The sequence below is a fragment of the Chenopodium quinoa genome, unplaced genomic scaffold (genome assembly GCF_001683475.1).
Source record: "Chenopodium quinoa cultivar QQ74 unplaced genomic scaffold, ASM168347v1, whole genome shotgun sequence".
Classification (NCBI taxonomy): Eukaryota; Viridiplantae; Streptophyta; class Magnoliopsida; order Caryophyllales; family Amaranthaceae; genus Chenopodium; species Chenopodium quinoa.
Genome location: NW_018744633.1, coordinates 1774896 through 1799344, shown reverse-complemented (window position 1 = coordinate 1799344; position 24449 = coordinate 1774896). Strand labels below are relative to the sequence as shown.

At 35.5% G+C, this 24449-nt stretch overlaps 1 protein-coding gene across 1 annotated transcript in view; it reads right to left on the bottom strand.

The window, feature by feature from the left end:
* Positions 1–23243, bottom strand: part of LOC110700932 (tRNA ligase 1-like) — a 38054-nt gene extending 14811 nt beyond the window's left edge. Inside the window, exons 1-21 of the mRNA XM_021878501.1 lie at positions 23098–23243; positions 22597–22763; positions 20414–20851; positions 19059–19109; positions 18847–18929; positions 18424–18523; positions 18153–18231; positions 17661–17784; positions 16081–16187; positions 15359–15487; positions 9788–9852; positions 9536–9700; positions 9053–9213; positions 8935–8966; positions 7816–7988; positions 7531–7610; positions 6300–6365; positions 5935–6215; positions 5282–5389; positions 5035–5132; positions 4109–4169 (exon numbers count right to left, since the gene is read on the bottom strand). Of these exons, the coding sequence (XP_021734193.1) occupies positions 4109–4169; positions 5035–5132; positions 5282–5389; positions 5935–6215; positions 6300–6365; positions 7531–7610; positions 7816–7988; positions 8935–8966; positions 9053–9213; positions 9536–9700; positions 9788–9852; positions 15359–15487; positions 16081–16187; positions 17661–17784; positions 18153–18231; positions 18424–18523; positions 18847–18929; positions 19059–19109; positions 20414–20851; positions 22597–22611 (2416 nt within the window). The 5' untranslated portion in view covers positions 22612–22763; positions 23098–23243. The remainder of the gene's footprint in view (positions 1–4108; positions 4170–5034; positions 5133–5281; positions 5390–5934; positions 6216–6299; positions 6366–7530; positions 7611–7815; positions 7989–8934; positions 8967–9052; positions 9214–9535; positions 9701–9787; positions 9853–15358; positions 15488–16080; positions 16188–17660; positions 17785–18152; positions 18232–18423; positions 18524–18846; positions 18930–19058; positions 19110–20413; positions 20852–22596; positions 22764–23097) is intronic.
* Positions 23244–24449: the final 1206 nt, after the last annotated feature.

Here is a 24449-nt window from a genome sequence, read left to right as displayed (position 1 = left end):
GCTACCCAGCAGCAGTGGGCCGCCCAAGACATGGTCCTAGGCCCCTGAGTCCTAAGGCTCCGTGAATGTGGGTCGGGCCAACCGCGGCCCAAGTCAAAATTCTACCGGAGGAACGAGGTGTTTAACCGAGTTTGAATTGGCGGAAAGGAGGGCGAAAGGGTTGTGCTTTAGGTGTGATGAGAGGTGGGTGTGGGTCATTGATGCAAAAGGAAAGAGCTTAGTGTTTTAATAGTGGCGGATGGGGAAGTTGAGATGGAGGAAGAAGGGCCGGAGTTGGAGAGTGACACCCCCTGGAGGAAACCGGAACGATGTCATTATGTTTGGTTTGGTGATCGGGATACACAACCCAAGGACAATGAAGATGAGAGGAGTAGTCAAGGGGCAAGAGATAGTAGTAATGATTCACCAGGGGCCACTCATAATTTCTTAGCGATATCGGTGGTGGAGCAAGCGGCTATTCTCGTAACTCAAGGTAGGGAATTTGTCGTATTCTTGGGAAATGGGGACACCATTCGGGGTAGCGGAGTTTGTAGGGGAGTCAAGGTGGAGCTACTTGGTGGACTTACCATAACCGAAGACTTTTTTCCACTCACACTAGGTAGTGCCGAGGTGATCTTGGGGGTTCAATGGCTTGAGAAGTTAGGGGCCATGGTTACTAATTGGCGAACCCATGTCATGAAGTTCACCGTGGGTGGAGTTCCGGTCACCCTCACCAGATCCGACCCTCGAAAAGTCACAAATTTCACTCAAAGCTATGGTGAGGGTGTTAAAGAAGGAGAAAAGGCGGTTTAGTGTAACAAATTGGAGGGAGGAGAATTGGGCCCAAGCCCAAACGGCCCACCTTCATTCTAAGTGGAGGTTTTGGACCAATTTCAAGGGGTCTTTCAAATGCCAAATGGGCTACCCCCAAATAGAGGCCATGAGCACTCTAATGTGTTAAGGGATAGGACTGACCCAATTAGTGTTAGGCCTTATAGATACCCCCAAATTCAGAAAGATGAAATTGAGAGGCTCGTGCAGGAATTGCTCGAGTCCGGCATCATCAAACCATCATCAAGCCCGTTCTCAAGTCTGGTTTTGCTCGTAAAGAAGAAAGACGGATGTTGGCGATTTTGTGTAGATTACCGAGCACTCAACAAGGAAACCGTTCCTGATAAATATCCGATTTCGGTTATCGATAAACTACAGAGGTTGGTGGTGAGTACCAACGTTGGTTGAGAAAGTTGGTGGGGTTCGATTTTATCATACACTATAAACCCGGCGCCGCGAATAAGGTGGCCGACGCACTTTCTCGCAAGGACGAAGCTCTGTTGATGCAACCAGTGAGAAAGATCGAAAGAAAGAAAGAAGAAGAAGTGTTGGGAGTTTAGGGCCCTAATCCACTCTTGCTTTGTGGACTGGGCTGAATTAGAAAAAGAATTAGAGGAAAACAAAGGTTTGGGCCAGATTGTATTGGGCTTATAAGAAGGGAAAGAGGGTCCAAAAGGCTTTCACATAAAGGGGTCTAGGCTATTTTATAAGAACAAAATTGTCCTGCCTACTTCTTCTAAGTACATCCCTTTACTTTTGAAGAAGTATCATAGCACCACTACGGGAGGCCACGACGGCGAGATAAAATCCTATCTCCGGCTCACTGCTGACTGGTTTTGGGCCGGCATGCTAAAGGACGTCGGAAAGTTCGTTCAAGAATGTGATATGTGCCAAAGGAACAAAACCATCACTCAAAGTCCACTCGGGTTGCTACAACCTCTTCCAATTCCCGAGGCCGTGTGGGAGTATATCTACATAAATTTTGTGGAAGGTTTAGCCCTATCATGAGGAATAGACTCCGTGTTAGTGGTGGTGGATCGGCTCTCGAAATACGCCCATTTTATTGGGTTAAAGCACCCGTTCAACGCCCTCAAGGTGGCGGACGCGTTTGGGAGGGAGGTAGTCCGCCTCCATGGGTTCCCGGCACCAATAATTTCTGATTGTGATCGAGTTTTCATGAGTATCTTTTGGAGGGAGCTTTTTGGATTACAAGGGACACACCTCTGGCGAAGCACGACCTACCATTCCCAAACTGACGGGCAGACTGAGATTGTAAACAAAAGCCTTGAGACCTACTTGAGGTGTTTCATCGTCGAACAACCACGAAGCTGGGCCCGTTGGTTACCTTTGGCGGAGTATTCCTCCAACACTTCGCCGCATACCTCGACCAAGATGACACTGTTTAAGGTGGTGTATGGCCGGGATCCGCCGAAGTTGTGGCGTTTGGGAACGAGTCAAACCATGGTCAACAGCAAGAGAGAGATGGGATTTTAGACGAGCTACGGATGAATCTAAACCGAGCCTAACAAGTGATGAAAGTCAACACGGATAAACAGAGAAAGGACGACAAATTTGAAATTGGGGAAAAGGTGTTTCTCAAGCTCCAGCCGTATAGACAAAGGTCCCTTGCTAGAAGACCGTTCGAGAAATTGGCCGCGAGATTTTACGGGCCCTTCGAAGTGCTGGAGCAAATTGTAGAGTTGCATACAAATTGAAATTGCCAAGTGATTGCAAAATACACCCTGTATTTTACATCTCTCAACTAAAGAGAGCGCTTGCAACCTCCCAAGTCAGCCCACTATACCGAAACAGCTATCTCCCGACTTGGAATTGGTGGTCGGACCGGCAGAGCTCCTCGATGTGCGCATGGTAAAGAAGGATTCGGTGTTCGTGCTCGAAGTATTGCTCACTTGGAATGGGTTGTCCGATTATGAAGCCACATGGGAAGAGTTCGAGACTGTCAATTTACGTTTTCCCTCCTTCCACCTTGAGGACAAGGTGAAGCTCAAAGGGGGGAGTGATGTAATGAAATGGGTCAACGGGGTCAGAAGCCAAGTCAGCCACCACTTTAGGTGTACTCAAGGCGTGCAAAACAGAGATAGCAAGGGTCCAAGGTGGTCAGAGACAATGAGCATCAGGACAAAGCTAATTAAGAGAGTTCAAGGAAAGAAAGCAAGCTACTTCAACAATGTCATTTGATGGTTTTTCCATTCTTAGCTTAGTAATCACATGTATCCCTTAAGCTTGAGTATATGTAAGGTAGTAAGTCCATTTAGAAAAGTATCCACAAATTTGAGAGTAAACATTAGAGAGTTGTAGCCTAAAGCCACTATGAGATTCATAACCTCAAGTTATGTTTATCCTTTGTAATTCAACCTTCAATCAATCAAGTACTCAAGCATTCAACCTTTAATTACATTCTCTTGTTCGAAATACATTGGCCGAAATTAATCCATAACAACTAATGCTATAAATAAAAGTATAAAACATATAATATAGTCAAGGAAGAAGACTTATGAAAGTACAGGACAACAGCAAACATGAGGGCACAAAAAGAGTTATAACTCACACTTCATAAATATACACTTGTAAAAGAGCTTCTGAAGGAATGATACATCCACTCAGCATACCAAGCCATGGTTCTCACAACTTGAGACAACTCTTAATGAACACTTAAAGCAGAGTCGGTTTAAATTTCAAAGAGAAAGTGGTGAAAGCAATATAGCTCTCCGAATTGTGACTTTGTGAGAGCACGCACCAGAGACTATGCATTCACATAAAAATTTAAGAAGACAACTGTGGAGTGTAATGGACGTTTTCATTTCAGCGTTATGAATCACAAAGTTTATGTTGAATAGCTAATAGCCGTATTCTACTTAAGCATTGTGCTTCAGGAATCATGAGTTGGTGTTTTGTATCTATTGTTTCGAATTTTCACAGAAGTGGCTGATGTCAAATTCTCAGATCAAAATAGGTTTATAAATAGTCGTGTCTATAAACACACAACAATTGTATCAGAGAGGGTGAAACATATATGTTGTGCAGGTTCACTCAGATCACAAGCAATGGATATGAAACCTATGTTGGAGTTGAATTGTACTGGGGATCAAAACTAATTAACAAGGTTGGATAAGGATTCTGCAAGATTGACTGAAGTCCAATACAGCCAAACATATTATTTGGCAGAGACCTAGCATCATTATTCCACATTCATATTTCAAAATCTTGTTTTCTCCTTCTCGTGCTCTCATTATAATTCTTTAAGGTTACAGATTACAAAGAGATGAAGTCAAGATACCTTCAGAATCAGGTACAACTGGAATGGCAGATGCCCTGCTTTTTCGGCACATTTCCTCAATCTGCAATATAGGAGCAACATTCAAATCCACTCAAGCTATTCTAAATATCAAAAATCCATTGATCTAGTACAATGGACGGCATTTGAATTCAGTACATTGGCAACACAGGTAATACATATAACAGACAAGCAGATGCAAACATGCCCATTTGAAAAAATAAATCTGGATGACAAACAAAATTACTAAAAAAAGATATTAACAACAATAGGAAAGGACCAAAAAGGCTAGCAACATCGAAGCAATGCACACACACATATTCGCTGGTAAAATACAAGTAATCCACACACACACACACACATAGGTATAATATTTTATATTTATGTTTCTACAACAAGTCACAAGTCTGCTTACGAATTACTTTAGATTCTAAGGAAGTATGAATAGCTCAAAGAAACAGCTCAAAGGTAACTTGTGAGAAAGCTCAAATGTTATCTCATAACAACAAGATAATACAAGTTTTATGATGACGTTTAAATATAAAAAATCAATTAAACCCTTAATTTTTAAAAGTTCAACTCATTGTACACTACTTTTTTTAAAAAAGGTTTGTTAAAAGTAAGTGGGTGTAAGAAAAAGATGGATAAAAGTAAGTTAAACTTCGAGAGTGAGTGGAAAGGTGTAAACAGGCTTTCAGTAAGAGAGGTAAGGTAGTAAAAGGGTTTTTCCTATAATGGAATAAATTTAAAGTGAATTGAACTTTTGAAGCGCCCCAAAACAGAAAGAAAAGTTGAACTTTAGGGAACGGAGAGAGTAGTAAATTACAAAATAAAATAAAATAAAATAAAATAAATAAAAAAAATTATGAAAGGAAAAAGAGATGACATCCTCACAGGGAATGGACACTATCCATAGAACTTGTGCTTACCTGCTTCCATACTTCCTCAGTTGGTGCATTTTTGTCTGCAAGCATAATGCAATCAGACATCCTTTTGCACTCTTCAGCAACTTTCTGCCAGTACCGTCCTGTAAATACACTATTCATTCACCAACTATTCGAGTACATCCAAAATCATAAAGACTTAAGAGGGCAGTGAAATTGACATATCAATATTGAACTCGATGGCATAACATATTTACGCTATTGGATGCAACAGATAGTTAGAATAGTATGCCTTTCGTAAGATCGCCCATCAAACTTTGGACATGACGACCCTCTCCAAAAGCGCTCGGATTATTCAGCAGCTCCCTGCAAAGTGCAGACTTAGCACAGCCTGGTATTCCTGTGAAAAAACATTAAGTAAAAATAGAAATGAGAAAAGCAACACATCACTGAAAAGATCATGGAAGAAATCAACACCTATCAGAAAGCAATGTAGCATATAAATTTGACTATATTCACATTACTGAAAAACTATAATTCACCTAATCAGAATAAATATATGAATCCCATCATATCTTAAACCAGTAAAAAAATGTCAAACAATTGCTTGAAATCATGGGATTAATTGGGTAATTGGTTAGATAAGTTCTCTTTCCAGCAGACTAGAAAGGATAACAATTAGAAGGGTTGGAACTTTACATGGATTGTAGAATGTACATCTTATGATGGTAAATCTTAATTCTACTAATTGTTAATACAGTAAGAGAGATGTAATGAAGGAATTGATGCTCTTCCACATAAATTTATGAAAGGACATTGTACTACAATCATACAATACTTTTCTTTCACTCCTAAATCTTAATCAATTTTCTATATCGTAGTAAATGGTAAATACATTGTGGGGCATAAGCCACTAATTATTTCGTGTAGAGAAGAGGTAGAAACCTGGAAAGAACACTATAAGGCCTTCTTTTCTTACAACTTCTTTAGTAGGAGATGGTGAAATAGGTTCTATCTCACGTTCTCTTTCAAGGTCACCCTCTTCATCCATATCACCAGCAATGGCCAAGAAATCTTCAGATCTCACCAAATTTCCAGCCGCACCTATGAGTGTTCGATTTGCAGGGCTCCTTTTCGCATATTGTTCAAGAAAAGATTCAGCCTCACTGAGGTAAACATTAGACTTCAGCTGCTTGTGACCACACTTCCGCCTTATATAGACAGCCCTTTCAAGATAGCACCGCATTACATATCAAATACAGCTACAAAAACAGAAATAATAATAATATTTCCAGTAATGGCAGCACTACCATTCATCCAGCATCTTGCTTAATTCCTTTTGCTTTGCTGCAGAGGTGCCCCAAATTTTCATTTGTCTGCCATACAAATATTTCTTATCAAGAAAGGCAATAGTTCACCATAAAAGCTAGTGATTATATCATACCTTTGATATATAAAAAAGATCACAAACTCACAGATCTACTGCTTTTCCATTACATGTATTAGACATTAAACTCCTAGATCATAAGGCAGACAAGACACAACCATTACCCATTAAGACCAGGCAACATCCATCATTCAGAACACTATCCTTCTCCTCAAGCCATAATTACCAAACAACTATAAAACATGTCTTATAAAGCAATTTCTACAGCCATCTAATGTGACCTTGAAAAGGAAAACTAAGAAAATACCCATCCAAAGGTCATGCAGAGTGACCAAAACATATCCCAATCACATGGATAAGGCCAAAAAGAGCCAGCAAGTAGGTGGCACACAGTGATCACTCATACATGGTACTATGGTAGGACATTGCAGATCAACTTTTACTAGCAACATTACATCGGTAAAATATTTTGATGCTCCAAGAATTGTGACCGTTCATGACTTGGGGAGAAGTGGTACATTTCAGCCACTCATACTCTTCCAGTGACAAGATACATTATGCAAATGATGGTTTTGGTGGTTGTATAATTAGAATACTAGTTCTTCGGCAGTCTGACCAACCCCATCCCCCAAAAATCAACAAATGAGCTATTTTAGAATATATCGGAATTGACAATACCTTATCCATGAGGCTCTCAAAAATTCTCTACATTACTCAACTAACAAGGACAAAACTAGGTCAATTGAAAAGCATACATCTTGATGGCATTAACTTACGCAAGTTATTAAAGGTTTAAACAAAGAAATAATATGTCTCACCACCTCAGAGAGATGGTTCAGCTATTACCCTGATAGTTTTGTTTTAGATGGAGGAGCTTTAAGGAAAAGAGCATAAAGAAAAGATATGGTAACACAAAGACAGAAAATGACCACAATGAGAAAAAGTTTTCTAAATATATGCTCAAGTCAGCCTTGGTCTTTTCAAGAAACTAAATTTCAACTAATGGTAACCTTGACGATTCAAGCAACACTAGAGGTAAGGAGTCATACTGTCATAGCTAAAATTAATGTCTTGAGGATTCTAAGCCATATGTATCTTATCATTTCTCTTTGTATCCTCAAGTCTCATAGAAACAATATTGAAAGGTAGCTAACCTCAAATAATATGCCTTGTAAGCAGCAGGACCATCTTTGAAAAGGATTGATAAACCATTTCGGATCAAGAAAGTTCGCAACTGCAACAGACAATAAACAAAGAAAGGTCACACAAAAACCAGAGACCGATCATTTGATAATCAAAGGACATCAATATACCATAATTAAAACCGAGCATCTTCATAGCATTTAAATGTTGATGCAAACTTGCAAAGTATCAACATCAAACTTCCAGGTGTACATGCATGTGAAAGAAGCCTAACCAATCAAGACATTTTCACCTACCTTGTATGTGAGAAATTTCAATTTAACCATTAAGTTAGCATCCTCGTCAGCTAGTGAATCTGCTTCAGATGCATCACTACTAACATTCACTTTGTTGTCGTCACTCATTTCTTTCCCATTGTCAGCAGCTTTATCCTTGCTTCCTTTAAATAAGTTTATGTCAACAAAAAAACCTGAAAACCAAATTATTTTCAGACCTTCCAGTAGAGATGTTCAATTCAATAATAACAATCATAAATGGTGAACATTTTATTCTTGATAAATTAAGTATAATCTAATCCAAGAAAGAATCTAAAAATGAAAGAAAAGCCAAAATTGAGCAACATCAACATTTTGCACACAAACATGACAAATGTAATAAAAAAATTAAAATTAAAAAAAATATATATCAAAATTATGGCTAACATTCTAATTCCCCTACATCAACATACAACCAACAAAAGTTAGTATAATGCATCCTTTCAAAAAAAAAAAGAAAAAAAAAAAAAGTTAGTGTAATGCATAGATAGATAAAAAAAAAAAAAAAATTGTTGTGATATATATATATATTTTTTTTATTAAAATTATGAATAGATTTAACATGATATTAGAAAATATATATATCAATCGATCATACACGAAATTTCTATTGAATTGTAAGTGTCCCACCAAAAAAAAAAAAAAAATAAATAAAAAATTCTACATATATTAGAAGATACTTTTCCAGTTTGCCCTATTGCAAATAATTGGGTCAAATTTTAAAAAAATTTACCGTGAATTCTCGTTAATATATAAGAGATAATATAGTCAAGTGGGGTCTTGTTAAATTCGTCTCACTATATATTTAATTAATATCAAGTTTTTATAATTTATAATTTTTATGCATATAGAAATGGAGTTAAATATGTTTTAAGATGCGTTTTGGACACCGTAAAAAGTCAAGTGGGGCAAAAAATAGGGACATAGGGAGTAATTAGTTAGGAGTATGTGTTTCAAAACCGTTTGACTGCATTAGTTACTGACTGTTTAGTATTCACAAGTATGTGTTTCTTTATACCTCTACCCAAAATGCAAAACCAAACAACTAAAAAACCTATCAAATCAATAATACATTCAAATTCAAAACAGATAAAAACTTACCTCTATATAATGGCCATAAGCCAGGATTGCGCCTGAAGACACAAACATCCTTTATGTTAGGACATACAATGCATCGCAGTGCCATAAGATAATATACATAAAAGTTAAGGATAAATACCTCATTTCTTTCTGGTATCGCTTAAACACAGAATCACTGTGAACATGAATGACCATCTTGAAATGTATATTGTCTCTTGATATGGTATCAGCTTTGTGAAAGTTATAGTAACATTTGAAGGCTGCAGAGAATCTTTTTTCTCTCATAAGACAGATCATTTCCTGTAAGCAGTAAATGGAATGGCAGACAAGCACAATCAGTGATAAATTACTCAGGCTATTCAAGCACTATAATATGGGGGAAAAGGAAACTGAATAATAGAACCAACACCATAGCAGAACCAAGACAGACAGAGTAACAGACAACCAAGGGAAATGAAGAAGAAGCAATCAACAACTTGATATATGACCGGCAGAAAGCACTCAATTAATTGATTAGGTGCCACAAAACTAAATCCACAGTTTGAGTATCGCAGGTGAGAGTAATACAAACGACAATAAACAAATCTATCAAAAGAATACATTGCAAATTATCATGTCAAACCTGCAGCTTTCTAGTTGAATAATCTGCTGGCTGAGCTTGCAAAAACTTTGTGATAACAGATCTATCAGCATTCCGGGAATGATCACCACCTTCCCCTTTTCCCAGCCAATCAACAAAACTGGGGCAAAAGGAGAAACCAACTTCATCCAGAAGAGCTCTGATTTGCTGCACAACAATTTCCAAGACCAATGAATCAGCGAATAAAGAAAAAGTCCGATTGCAACAAGCTGCACAACGAATAAGTCACACCACCTGCTTCTCATCAGCTCTATTCTTCGCACAAACTTCCCTTAATGTTGGTCCTAAATCAAGCTTAGCTGTGAATCAGGGGAAAAAAACATTAAGACTTAAACTAAAACTTCACCTAATACACTTGATATTCCCATAAGAAAGAAAATATATGAAAAAGAAAACATCAAGCAAATGGGCAAACAGAATAGTACTCAAATTTCAACCATCGCTTATGAAATAATATTTTACATGCATGATAAAAATTGGGATCAAATTACTTTTTTTTTTCTCTATCAAACAACACAATATAAGTCTCTTTTTCAGAGGAAAAGTCAAGTATCTGGCTTATTAAATTTTGTTTCTATTTTGTGTGGGCACTACACTCTCTTTCAACTATCAATACTCAATAGATCTAATTCAACAATATAGCACAAGTATGATAATTCAGCCACCCAAAAAAAAAGGGAGAGAGAGAGAGAGAGAACTCCTACAATCACGTGAGTGCAAAGGTGTAAAAACGGTGAGGTGTGCAATTAAGATGGTAAAATGTGTGTGCCAAAACTAATATAAAGTAGAAGTGGGTACATCGTAGAAAAACACCTCAAGATGAAAAATAGGTACATCAGCAAAAAAATAATACCCCTTAATTTCAAATGTCTCCTATAGTATCACCTTATTAAGAGTCAAATTACCAGCTTTAAACCACATGCTTTCAAACCCAATCCTTGCAATTCTATTGGCTCCCTTTTTAAAAAAAATCAAAATTACTTCCCGTAAAATCCTTCTAGGGCATCTACATATCCAATAGAGGAAAACAGCATAACTTTCTCTTATATCCAGTACATTAGCAAGGGTACACTCTAGTTTCCCTCAAATCTCTAGATATTTCTTCGCTCTTCTCTATAATTCAATTTGAGCCAAATCCAGCACCAGAGAGACACACAGCTTAATTTGAGCCAAATTCGGCATTTGACAAGAATTACACATCCTCAAACAGGCCATGAAGCTAATTGGGTAAAACCATGTATCGCACAGGGCTTGCCTAGTAAATTTATATCCAGTACTGCAACATTTAGCAAACAGAAAGCAACACGTGAAGCATAGTTTTAACTCTATTTAACTGCATAACACGAAAAATCCCAGCTTTGCAAATTCCACAAGAAGCTAAGTGCCACAAACAAAATTCATTACAATATCAGCTTAATTGTTTGCATATCTGTGGTATTCATTAAAAAAATATTAAAAAAAAATTAAAAACAAAAAACATATATATATCTATTACATTCTAAAAAGAGAAAACAAGGGTTGCTTCAAAAGGGCAATGCACAGTATATTGTTTTACATAAATTCCATCCATATCCCTTTTTATTTATTTATTTATTTATTTATTTATTTTATTTATACAAACTCTTCTAGAGTTCAACCGTTCAAATGCGTCTTGCGTTGGTAATTTTTGTTTTGTTTACTTTTTTTTTTTTTTTTTTGGGTATTGGATATATACTACAATATTTCTATATTTTAATAAGTGTTAAACCTCTCCGTAACTCGTATTTCAATGTAAATTTTTAATCAATAATATCTTTAATTATTAATAAGTGTAAATTATTAAAATTAAAAAATAATAATCTATTTATTGAGACGATTTTAATAAGTACCTCGGGATTATATTTTCCCTTATGTATAAATCACAAATATTAGTCAAAGGAGGTCAAGTGAATAGTACAAAAAGAAATAATGGAGCACTTACAGAGTATTAAATATGGAGGGAGTACGTAAAATAAAACACATATTGTTTTATTTTTGTGAAAATGAAATACTCCGTATTTATTATATTTATACTATGAAACATTATGTAATTTTATTCGTTTGTTATTTTTACTCCTTTTTAGTACTCCCTTCGTTTTTTTTTAATAGGCTAAAAATGAGATTTACTTTTCGGTGGTTTAAAAAAAAAAGATGTTAGTGAGGTAGATAAGGTTATTATTTTGTTGAAAAATTTAGTGGTGTGAAGAGGAGTGGGGACCATTAAAGTAGTGAAAAATGACAGAGTAAGAAACAGTGGGACATAATGAGTAAAGATACACTTGGTGCTTGTATTAGATTTTAGAAGATTTTCAAAACTGGAACTCTAGCTTATTTAATAAAATGGACGAAAATAGTAACTCTAGCTTATAAAAAACAAATGCGGTATTATGGAATACTTCCGCCATTCTTTATTACTTGACTCGCTTTTACTTTTACACTATTCACCACCCCTCTTTTGACCTCCTTTTGTGAATAATATGCAAGTAAAAATATATAATATATAATTTTTACTTATGGAGAATTCAAGTTTTGATCGTTAAAGTTTTGCATTTGCAAGTGTGATAAAAGAAACAGGCGAAATAAAATAGAACAGAGGAAGTATATATATTGTTCCCTCCATATTTTAATAAGCGCTCTATTTCTTCTGGCAAAATTTTGACAAATAATATCTTTAATTTTAAATTAGAGTAAATTATAACATTTAAAAGTTAATAATATAATCATTGAAACGATTCCAACAAGTACTCTATTGTTGCTAAACAAATAAATCAAAGAAAATCTCTTCAAAAAAATTAAATCAAAGAAATTAATGTAGATAATGCATAAAGCATGATACATATAACTTTTTCTTTTTATTTCTTTTAATTCTTTTTTTTTTTTGCTTGAGAAAAAAAATAAATAAATAAATGTAGTTTTTTTTTGTTCAATGGATTATATTTGTCTAAAAAAATCCTAAGGAAAAACTAAATTTAATTGTTACCCCTTGAGAATTTGTAGGTAGATAGAATTGTGAATGGGATTGTATATATATATGGTTGATTGATAGAGTAATGCTCCATATAATTGAGTGCTTCTAATATGTCTTGTATAGTTAACACGAACTTTTGTTTATTTTATTGAATGACAATCAATATTATAGTAACTTAAACAAATTTTTGTGAGTAACTTTCCCATTTAATTTAAGGGTAACTTTTTATTTGTAATGATTTTGATTATATTTTAATGTGTATTCAAATGGATGCATGTTATAAGGCTAATAAGATCAAACTAGAGCTGTCAAAAGCTGACCCGAAATACCGACCCTAACCTGACCTATTAACCGATCCGTCAGAAACCGAAAAAAATGGTGACCCAAACCCGACCTAAAACTAACCCTAGTCCCGAGTTGACCCAAGTATTTGAGACCCAAACCCGAACATTAACCGACCTAAAGATGACCCGACCCGAATGTAACCCGTAAATTATTGACCTGAACCGAACTCGATCTTAACCGAAATTGACCCAAACCCATTTTCACCCGTCAAAACCTGAATTCAACCCGACCTATTCCTAACCCGACCCGAATTCAACCCGACATGTTCCTAACCCGACCCGAATTTAACCCGACCTGCTACAAAGCCAACTCAAATTTCAACCCGACCTGTTACAAAGCCAACCCAAATTTAACCCGACCTGTTATTGACCCGACCCAAATTCAATCCGACTTGTTATCGAATCAATATGTATAGGTCGTTATCTCATGTTGGTATTGGAATAGAAATTGAATCCTAACTCTATTCCTTCAATATTTCACTTTGAATTTTAAGAGGTTAGTTTCACAACATGTTTTTAGGAACAAATTTCAGGGACGAAACATGTTTTCCGCAAATTATTAACTTGAACCGAACTCGACTCGAACCCGAGAATGATCCGACTTGGAAATGACCCGACTTGATTATAACCCGCAAATTATTGACTTGAACCGAACCCGACTTGAACCCGAGAATGACCCGACCTGATTATAACTCGTAAATAATTGACTTGAACCGAACCCGACTCGAACCCGAGAACGAACCTAACTCGTTTTAACCGGTAAAGACCCGAATTTAACCCGACCTATTTTTCACCCGACCCGAATGTAACCCAACCTTTTACTAACCCGACCCAAACCCGATAAGATGTATGACCCGACGTGACCCGACTTAAGCATGACCCAACCCGAACCCGACCCGCATATGTTATGACATTAACCCGTATTGACCCGACCCAACTCACACTAACCCGTCTCAAACCCGACCCGTTTACCCGAATTGACGACTCTAGATCAAACTAATACATTATTTATTTAGTGTTTTAAAGGGTAAAATTTATGTTAAATATACAAGTAGTAATTTTTATATTATATAAAATACGCAACTTTAAAAACTTTTAGGATAACTCTAACATGTCTTTCAATAAGCTAATGAAAGTCAAATGTATTCAAGTAGTAATTTTAATGTTATATAAAAAGTGTAACTTAAAATTTTTTAGGCTAACTCTAACCTGTCTTTCAATAAGCTAAAGAAAGTCAGAAGCATTCAAGAATTTGTGGAACTTTTTATTTTAAAATATATTTTACCCCATATAAAACCTATTTCAAGGTTGTTATAAATGCATTTTTATATATCATTAATACCTTTAATTTAATTACATATTAGTAAAAATAATTAAAAAAAAAAAAAAGTGAATTTAGGGGTGAATCAAATAAGATTACTCATGACTATTTTTCCAATATTCAAATGCATTTATCACAAAAAGGTCAAATGAATGTGTATGATAAAGAATAGAAGAGGATATAGGTCATCGTAACTTTTAAAATAATTTTATATTATACTAAGTTAGGGCAGCTAACACGTGCCATATACAATTAGCCATATTCGAAAAGCACTTTTGGTTTGGCTTTTGCCTAAACTTAAGTTGTTGCATCATTAATAACGAGGGACAATATATAAACATATATTTATAGAGGTATCAATATCCGCACACTATTATAAAGAGTTAAAAAATAAAGACATTTATCATTAATGTGGATAGAGAATTACATAAATATTTTAGAGAGTATAATCTAAATTTTCTTAATTAAACTTTTTAAAATGCAGGGATATAGACTGCAGTGAGCTTTAGTATTTGAATGACAATAGGTGACCCAAAATATAATTAAAGTAGATTTATTATTTTTTGAAGATGATTATGAGAAATAAATATGATATACATATCATATGTAGGCTCATTCTTTGTACCAAATATTATTGTAAGCCTTTGCATCCAAGCAATGATTTTTACTAATTAATTATTAACGTTATTATTCACAATACATCACATACACTTTCAATTTAAAATGTTTTTTTAATGCAATCTAACTTAATTATTTATTTGTAGGGTTTATGTCAAATGGTAATTTTTTTACAGCTTGGTTGTTGAATAATATGATTATATTTCTATGGAGTATTAGTTTTGGTAAAAATGCTCCATAATAACACTTACTATGCATTCCCTTTTAATATTTTTTTTTAATTGTACATGCATGCAGGAAAAAAAATTATTAATAATTAATTTTTAATGCATATTAGATTTTTACATTACATTTTTTAATTTATACAATTTAAATATTTAACTTATAGGTTGAAAATTTTATATAAATTATTACAGTTGGTTGATGCGTGCGTAGCACACAGCGACCCAACTAGTATTAAAAAAGAAGCAAGCTTCCAGTAACAGAACTATAACTTCAACTCACAAATACAAAGTTTAGTGCAGCATAGATCATACCCCCTTCTACTGGTGGAGGAGGACAGTCCCTCAAAACCTCATGCAAATGTTTTGAGCTATCCGGGCTTACAATACGAGCAACTAGGCCTTCAAGAATTTCACCTTGCACCTCTGTATGATCCTTTGTTCCTAAAAAAAGAAAGACATAAAATCAACTTACATTCTATTACTCATTCTCCAGCACAGAGAATGGGCAATGACGCAATGCACAAGTCCATCCCCCACATGATACCAGCAACCACTACTCAAGATTATGACTCCAATCAAACTAATCCTACCTTTTTTTTTTTACAAACAATGTATCCACAAATAAGATCACTATCATAACTGTTTACAGACCCCCCCCCCACCCCCACCCCCCCCCCGCGCACGCGCACATTTCTACTATTAATCTGTCTTCTACATAAGTGTTTATCGCATGCAGTTTTATGCTTTCTAGTTACCAAAAAAAAAAATTTAAAAAAAAAAAAGCCAAATAATGTACCACCTCCTTTCTTTACACCTTTTGTTTTAGTCTGATTCTTAAAAGTATACATACTTTGTTTGATTCTATTTTTGGCAAACCTCGTTATCTGCCTTACCATCCTTATCCCCCACAATATTATTATACCTTTCCACCCACTCTTACTTTTTATACCATTTTCTTGCACCCACCCAACTTAATATTGACTAAGATAAGATAGGCAGTATTTCTTTATTTTATTATTTTATTTATGAGCCACCTGGTATTGAGATATCTGCTACTTCGTCCAATGCCTTGCACACAGATGTTGCGGTTCCTTCTTCACATAAAGCATCAAATGCCGCAAAAAACGATGTCACTGACTTCCTGCAGATACATTTTCATCATGAAAAATGAAATAAGAATAAAGCTACCTATTACAAAGTACAGGATAATAATATAATATCTTCATGTGGAAACGACTTATTTTTCAAACATACTGTATCGTAGAAAGAGAGAAAGCGGAGGAAATTTTAAGGCAGATATAACTACTAACTTCAAAGAAAAGAGACCTATACATCAATTGTTATGAAATAGATCAGTGTGTGTAGTGCAGCTACAGGGATCAGTGGCGAAAGGCGTGCACTTCATTAAAGTGAGGCACAATTAAGAAAAATTATTTGGTGTATATAAGGGTGTTGTGCCCTGATTTTAAACTGACTTGTCTAGACCAATAAAGGCGCTCAACCCCTAAAGCCTTAGCTTCAGTGCAACAAACAACAAGCAAGCAACAAGCCTTAGCAAAATGATTAGATATCACCTAACATGAATCATCATAAAGAACCGTCCACAAAATATCGTCCACAAAATATGGAATAGAGAAGATAAAGAGACAATATTAAAAAGTTGATGAAAAAACAGAAAAAAAAAAAATTAAAAAAAATGTGAGTGCAATCTGAACTGAAAATCAAAAAGAGATAATTAGAAAAAAAAAATAATGAGAAATTTTATAAATGAGGGTTAAAGGGAGATAAAAGAGAGGAAAAACAAGCAAGTAAAAGATAGGAAAATAAATAGAGTTTGCAACACACATTATTTAAAAAGGAAAAAAAAAAGTTAATAATTAAGACTTTTAAGAGTCATGAGATGTCCTAAGCGTAGATATTCTTCCTCCATTCCTCAATCCCAAAAGGCACATATTACACTCAATTACCCTCCTCCAAGTATTTTTAGGTCCTCCCCTACCTCTTTCATGATCACATCACTTTGCCACTCTTGAAGCTTCCTTACACTTCTATAATTATGACATAAAATCCTGTAATATAACAGATTCATATTATAGGCAAGCAAGAAGAAACTGACTTGTAGTGACACAAAGTACAATGATGCCAGAACAAATTTTAAAAACCAAGGTGCTTTGTCATTTCAAACCTAACAATGGAAAAAATTAGTAACTCTAAGTAGCATCACTAGGCTTTTGAGCTTACTGCAACCATGAGAGCCATCCCCATAGCCCCCAAAAGAGGTTACACAGCCGAGATCATGAATTCATGACCACAACCATCAGTTAAAAGGATTTAGTTTATTAGAATGAGATTAAAAATAAATCACTTAACCTACCCTGATCAAGATAACTATCATCCTATCAAAGAAAATGGATCCCTTTTCCCTCCACACACCTATCCTCCCCTCAAAATTTCCTATTTCATAAATAGTGCAAATGTTCCAAAAACAAAGAAATACAAGCAGAAACTTTCATCTGTTACACAAAAGATACAGGCAGAAACTTTCATCTGAAGACTGTTACAACAAGCTATCAATAAAAAAGATCAAACAACTGGAAACAACTTTACTAAATACCTTGTAGAGAACAGCCAAACATGGTTTGTTGGAAGCCGCCATTTCCGACAAAAAGCAATTATTTCAGGGGTAGAATAAAATTTGGGTTTACCAAGTCCCAATTCTGTAACAGCTGTCACAACAACTGCAAAGCAACATAAAGTGAGGTGTCAGGGGCTGCATTACTGTGAACTGGCATCAAGGTGTCGTAAAAGAGTGGACTAACTAACTAAATAATTCTTTTTTTTTCCTTAAGCAAGGACTGATTAGATGTTATGATCATTAATGATTGATCAATACAAAATACTAAAGCACTTTTACTATCTAGTTTAAGAAACAACCCTTTTGTTTCAGAACTTACAATTGTCTTCCAATTTCCTATGACCACACCAAATGTCCAGATAGATGCACAATTACTATTTAAATTAAGAAAGCATCTCTTTTCTACACAAGCACCCACAAAGTACAGTAAATGGAGACAATTACATATGAGTGTAAAGCAATGTATCTCACCATAATCTTCTCGAGGACGCTGACCATGATCACCCAAGACCGCGGTTACCAATTCCATTGATATGCACATGTGATTCCTCTAACAGACCACAAAATGAAAACAAAATGTCACGTAAACTAGCTTCAAAAGATAAGATGGTAACCACTGATACTGTATACTATATAAATTGTAAACTAAGCTTATCAGGTGTCTGCCTGTCATTTACCCGGATGACATCAAGGTAATTCAATTTACAAGTTTTCACAAACCATTTATAGATAGCAGGCTCACCTCAAGAAAATCATTGAATTCTGCTTGTTTTTTACTCGCTTGACTGCCCCAAGCCTCACGAAACGTCCTACCTAGAACAAAAACACCAACTGCAGTGTATCTGCACCATGGAAAGACCTTTGTGTAAGGAATTAAAACAGCCAACTGAGGGATATGATTACAGTAAAGTAGGGTCTGCACTAACAATAGGTGCAAAGCATAAGAAATTGATCATATTATTCAAGGCTTACAGTTGTCAGACTTCAATTTAATTCAAGATCGGATATTTATATACTCTGAAACAGATAGTCTCACAGACAGGAACTGAAGTAAAATATAAAATATAAAATAAAACTATAGAATAGAAGCATGGAGGAAAATATCAGATAATATATAGGAAAAAAAGGAGACATATTGATAACACAAGGCAACATGAAACCATACATATTTCCAAAGCTGTTCTTTGCATATGCTCCCCCTTCATGCCCAGCGTACATAAAAAGGGACCCGGAGTGTTTAAGGGAAACCTGCATTTGATTAAAAAATCAACTTATAGTGGTCAAAACACTAAATTACTCAATGACTACATTGTGTACTGTAAGAAAATCAAAAACATTTATAATAATTGGTTGATAAAGTAAAAATTTATCCCTTACTTCCATGGTGGCAAGGCCATTGGAAACCATTTCAATCATCCTCGATCTAATCTGTATACACGTAGAGCAAAAAAACAAACAAATAGTTAGCAGTAGGTATGCAAATTGTGCCAGCAACATAGCAAACAGACAGAAATACATTATTACACATTATTTTATGCAAAGCTTGCTATAACAAATAGCTTAAAATGAAGTGGGAAAACTGACCTACAAGTATACACACAACAAACCAATATGGATACCACAAGTGACAGGGTCTGATACTCTGATTGGGCCATATATTGGTGCAAAACTTGCTATAACAAATAACTTTAAATGAAGAATTGGGAAAACTGACCTACAAGTATACACACAACAAACCAATATGGATACCACAAGTGACAGGGTCTGATACTCTGATTGGCCATATATTGGTCAAACTCTATACGAGGGAAATACATGAAAAAATATAAAGAAAAAGCTACACAGATATATAGATATAATATTTCTAATCAAAGCAATGATATAAATTATGTTCCCCTGGCTTTTTCCCGATATCAATTTATTATCAACTTTTTGAAACACAGAGTAGCATAAGTGCAAGCTGACATTAAACTACAGAAGGATATTGCTAAAAGCCTAAAAGAAGGAAACTCTATGAAATAGAAGCGGATGAACTTACACAACATATTGATAATTAGACAAACCATGATTATCTCAACATAATAGGAGATAACCAAACTTTTTAAAGCCACTATTTTGGTAAAAGAAATTGATCCTAGTTGCCTATAACTCAAGCCTTCAAGGCACAACATGATCCAAGAGATTTTTTATGAGAAAGTAATCTTCAATGGCTGAATCTACCATATAGTTTAAGCGGGGCAAGATAAGGCTACTTTCTCCTCTTAATTGTCTTCTACCAAACCAATTGAAATGCTAGTTTAATCATCAAAGTTCGACTGTTAGGCAGAATTCCTACAGAATTATTTACTAAATGTGAGCCTTCCTCTTTATTGCTGGGAATTGGCATCCAAGATATATATACCCAGATTTACCACTACCAACAAGACACACAAACTAGTGTCCATAATCCATATGGAAGGCAGACTTCTGCACCATGTCTAAACTTTAGTAAAAGTTGTGGCTGGTACAGTGCCTAAAGGAATGAAATCCCCTCACTATTCTTACATTTGGCATAAAACTATTCTTACATTTGGCATAAAACTAGCATTGTAGAAGCATGGGAAATCCCAACTTTAATTACACCAGTAATAGTCATCAAAGATAAGAAAAATTAGATATTTCGTATCATAATATTGGGTAAGGAACAATCCGCTCAAACAGAATTCACAAGAAATACTTAAAAAAAACTGCACCTCCTGATCAGACTTCTCATTTTCAAATTTCGGATAGAAGGTAGCTCTAATTTGGGCATGTGAACAAGTGGAGCTGTCAACAGTAAAATTCTCCAATATTTTCCCACTGAACAATGTGCTCAAAGAAGCATTATTCTTCTCACTTAAAGCTGATTCTACTTCCTTTGCCTTGATTTCATTTGCAACTTCATTTTCAGGGGCAGTTGTAACACCACTCAAAGTTCCATAAGATTTGGGTTTCCAAAGCACCTTCTGTCCAGGAACTGCACTTTGATGTCGGACCGATGCAACAGGACTTATAGGAGCATTTGTCTTCCCACTTTGTCCTAATATGTTAATCCCACTGAAGTCATCAATAACAGCTTCTGTCTCTAACGTTGATGACGATGATCCACCGGGAGCTGACTTTAGTTTCCACTTTTCCTCCTTACCTCTTCCCTACACAGATTCAAATACAAAGAACAACACCAACCATCCAAGTATGAAAACATAAAGATCTTTATCTGGAACAAGGAACCCTAACAAATTCACACAAAACTTCTCTTTATTTAAAGAAATATTTTCAGTAATTACATCCCTAGCGGCCAGCAGTTATAATAAAAAGATATAGAAAGACAAAGTTGCTCTCACTTCTCAATATAATTAAGCATTAGTTTCAGATTCAAACCTATTTGGACTAATCCATTTCATCTTCCTCGTTCCTACCATCTCCAGCTCAATCCAGCATGCACCAATGGAAATAGGTGGTAGAAAGAAGACCTATGAAGAGCAAAAATCACGCTAGTCTAACACACACATTGAGGATTTACAAAATTAGCCACAATATCTTCCCAAAAAACAGGGGAATTTTTGTGATATTGCCAAGTTGAAGACCATTAATCCAGACTTTGCACTTCTACCATTCATCCCTCATTTCCAGGTTTCTCTTTTCAACTCTACTATCTCTCCTCTACAGACTCATCAGCATTTTCATATTATTCTTCACACTACTTTCCCATTCCCTCACTCAAAACCCCAACCGTAACCGCCATTACTCAAACTTGATAGCCTTTCCCCAATTATAATTGCAATCTCTCATCAAAACGACCCCAAAATAACTATACCCAATAAATTGCATTTATGCTCCAAAAAATATTTTGACATGTCCGTTCCAAATGCCCTACTTCAAACTGCATTACTCCAAAATTCCCATTCATCCAAAAAATGGGACAAAGCCCCCAATTCAATCAATTAAAAGATTTAAAATTAAAAGTGTGAAAATGTGGCTCGACAAATTAAGTAACACTTTGAAGGATGAGTTTCATGTACGCAGCTTCCTATCTTCTCTCCCTACAAAATGCATATAGAACTTGAGATAGTTTTTGTTTCTTAAATGAAATAATTTAGTGGTTTCCATTAAATATTTATTAGTCGTGAAGATATGATTATAGTACATTGCGTTTATACAAAACAGAAATTGATTTATATATTTACCAATGGAATTGTCTGAGTGCATAGTTTATTGCTAAAAAAACTTAATCAAACATAAATGATAACAATTAAGAACAAACGAAATGTTTTACTTTAGTTACCATTCAAATATATCTCCAAATTAACAAATAGTATTAAATAGATTCAACCCGAAAATGATTTTAGAAATTGCTGCCAATATACAAAGTCAAAATATTACTACGAACAGTACCAATTACCCAAAGTGTACTCTCCAACCACGAACCGATGCCGATATTGTTCAAACATCCCAACAGGAATCAAATGATATAAAGTTTACATACTCAGCAATCACGATGTTAATCAAAACAGTGTCTGTGAAACATTTTATCAAACAGGTGGTGTGCAGTCCCCAAATAACCACATTCAGCATACAAATTCATGATATCATCTGCCGCAAGTATTTTACTCACAATTTAAATGTATAAAGTCTTAATCACTAAATTATACGAAAAAAAAAAAAAAAAAAAAAAAAAACCAAAATTATTAGAATTTTATACTGCCACTTTTTTTTGGGGGGGCGAAACCACACTGCCACATTTAATTATGCTATACTCTTAAACAAAATGGAGATAAATTATAATAAACATCATAAGAAGTTCATCATGAATAAATCAAAAACCTAATTGTAAAAAAATTATTAAAAAAAAAAAATCATAAAAATTCGTAAGAAAAGAAAAAAAAAATGAAGTTACCTTTTTCCGCGGCATAGTTGAATTACAGGCAGAAAGATGATGATGATGATGATTGCTTAGAGGAGAAGAAAACGTGAAGAATACGGAAGGAAAAAGAAGATTCTGGAAGTTGAGGAAAGAGATGGAAGAACTAGCCTATGCAACATTCAACGGTACAAAATAAACCACTGCAAGAAATACGAATGTTGAAGAAATTCATTAATATCAACAGAGTAATTTTATTTTCATATAATCGGCAGTTATGTTAAAAGAGGCTAGAGGAAAGAGGTCGTTTAGGGAGGTGTTATGTGGGACGGGCCTGGATTTTGTTGAGAATTACAGAAGTTGTATTCTTGTTGTTGTACACCCAGTGGAAAATAAAAATTCTCACTGACTCTGCCGTTCGAACTTCAAAACCCCAAACCCCGGCAAATTCAACCCCAAAATTCCGAGAAATGCAACAGCAAAACCCCAAAATTCGACAAGATACGATGATAACAACAACAATAAAAAACAACTTACCTTAGAAGCTGTTTCAATGGGGGATACTAGATTCAACAGAGACCGTCAACTGCGCTTCAATGGAGACCGGAGTGCGCTTCAATGAAATACTTCGTAACTGCCGTTCAAAAAAACAAAAAAACTACGCAACTGAGAGAGGTAGGAATGGAGGCTTTTTAAGAGCCATGACCCGCCATAGTTGTAATATGGGTTAGATCCGTCAGATAAATAAATGGGCCGGGTCTTTTGGATGATCGTCTAACTACGAGACATGGGCCCTGTTTGGCAATTGGCGGTTGGCATTTGGCTGTCGGCTGTTTTAGTTGGCTGGTTTGACTGGCTGTTTAGATTGGCTTTTGAGTTGGTTGTTTGACTAGAGTTGTAGTGTTTGGTAAATTGGCCGTTGGGTGCTAGCTGTTGTTAAACAATATCAACATTAATGAATTAATATAGTACTTTAATATAATCCTCATCGTGGACTTATCAAATTAGAGGCATCACTTCGAAGGGAACTTGATGAAGTACTTGAAGAAGAAGAATTGTATTGGTACCAAAAGGCAAGGGTCGATTGGTTAAAGAATGGTGATCGTAACACAACCTTCTTCCACCTTAGCACAGTTACAAGGCGTTGGAAAAACAAAATTTTTGCTTTGAAAGATGACCAAGGAAATTGGGTACATGACTCGACTTTGGTTAAAGGAAAATTTGTGAATTACTTTTCTAAATTATTCACTGAAGAAGGGGAGGATGAGCCTTTCGAAATCCCCAATGATGTCTTCCCTCAACTTCTTGCTTCAACTTGGGCTACAATCTCAAGACCTTATACCACTATCGAAATTGATGAAGTGGTAAAATATATGGGCTCATTGAAAGCACCACTAGAAGGCCGCGGCCTACCTGACCATCTCAACGAGACTCATATTCTGCTGCTGCCTAAGGTCGATAATCCTGAAGCGCCAAATCAGTTCAGACCAATCGGGTTATGCAATGTAGCCTACAAAATGATCACGAAGGTCCTAGTCAACAGAATCAAGCCTCTTCTACCGCAACTTATCTCAAACACTCAAGGAAGTTTTGTTCCGGGGCGGCAAATCATTGACAACATTGTCATTGTACAAGAGGTTGTGCACACTATGAAAAATAAAAAAGGAGGAAAAGGTCTCATGGCACTGAAAATAGATTTTGAAAAGGCGTATGATAGACTTCGTTGGAGTTTTATTCGTGACACATTACTCCAAATGAATCTGCCATACTTGATTGTAGAGGTGATAATGGAATGTGTAACCTCGGCTTCGATGAAGGTCCTTTGGAATGGTGAACCCTCAGATGCATTCAAACCGACTTGAGGAGTTAGACAAGGTGATCCCCTGTCA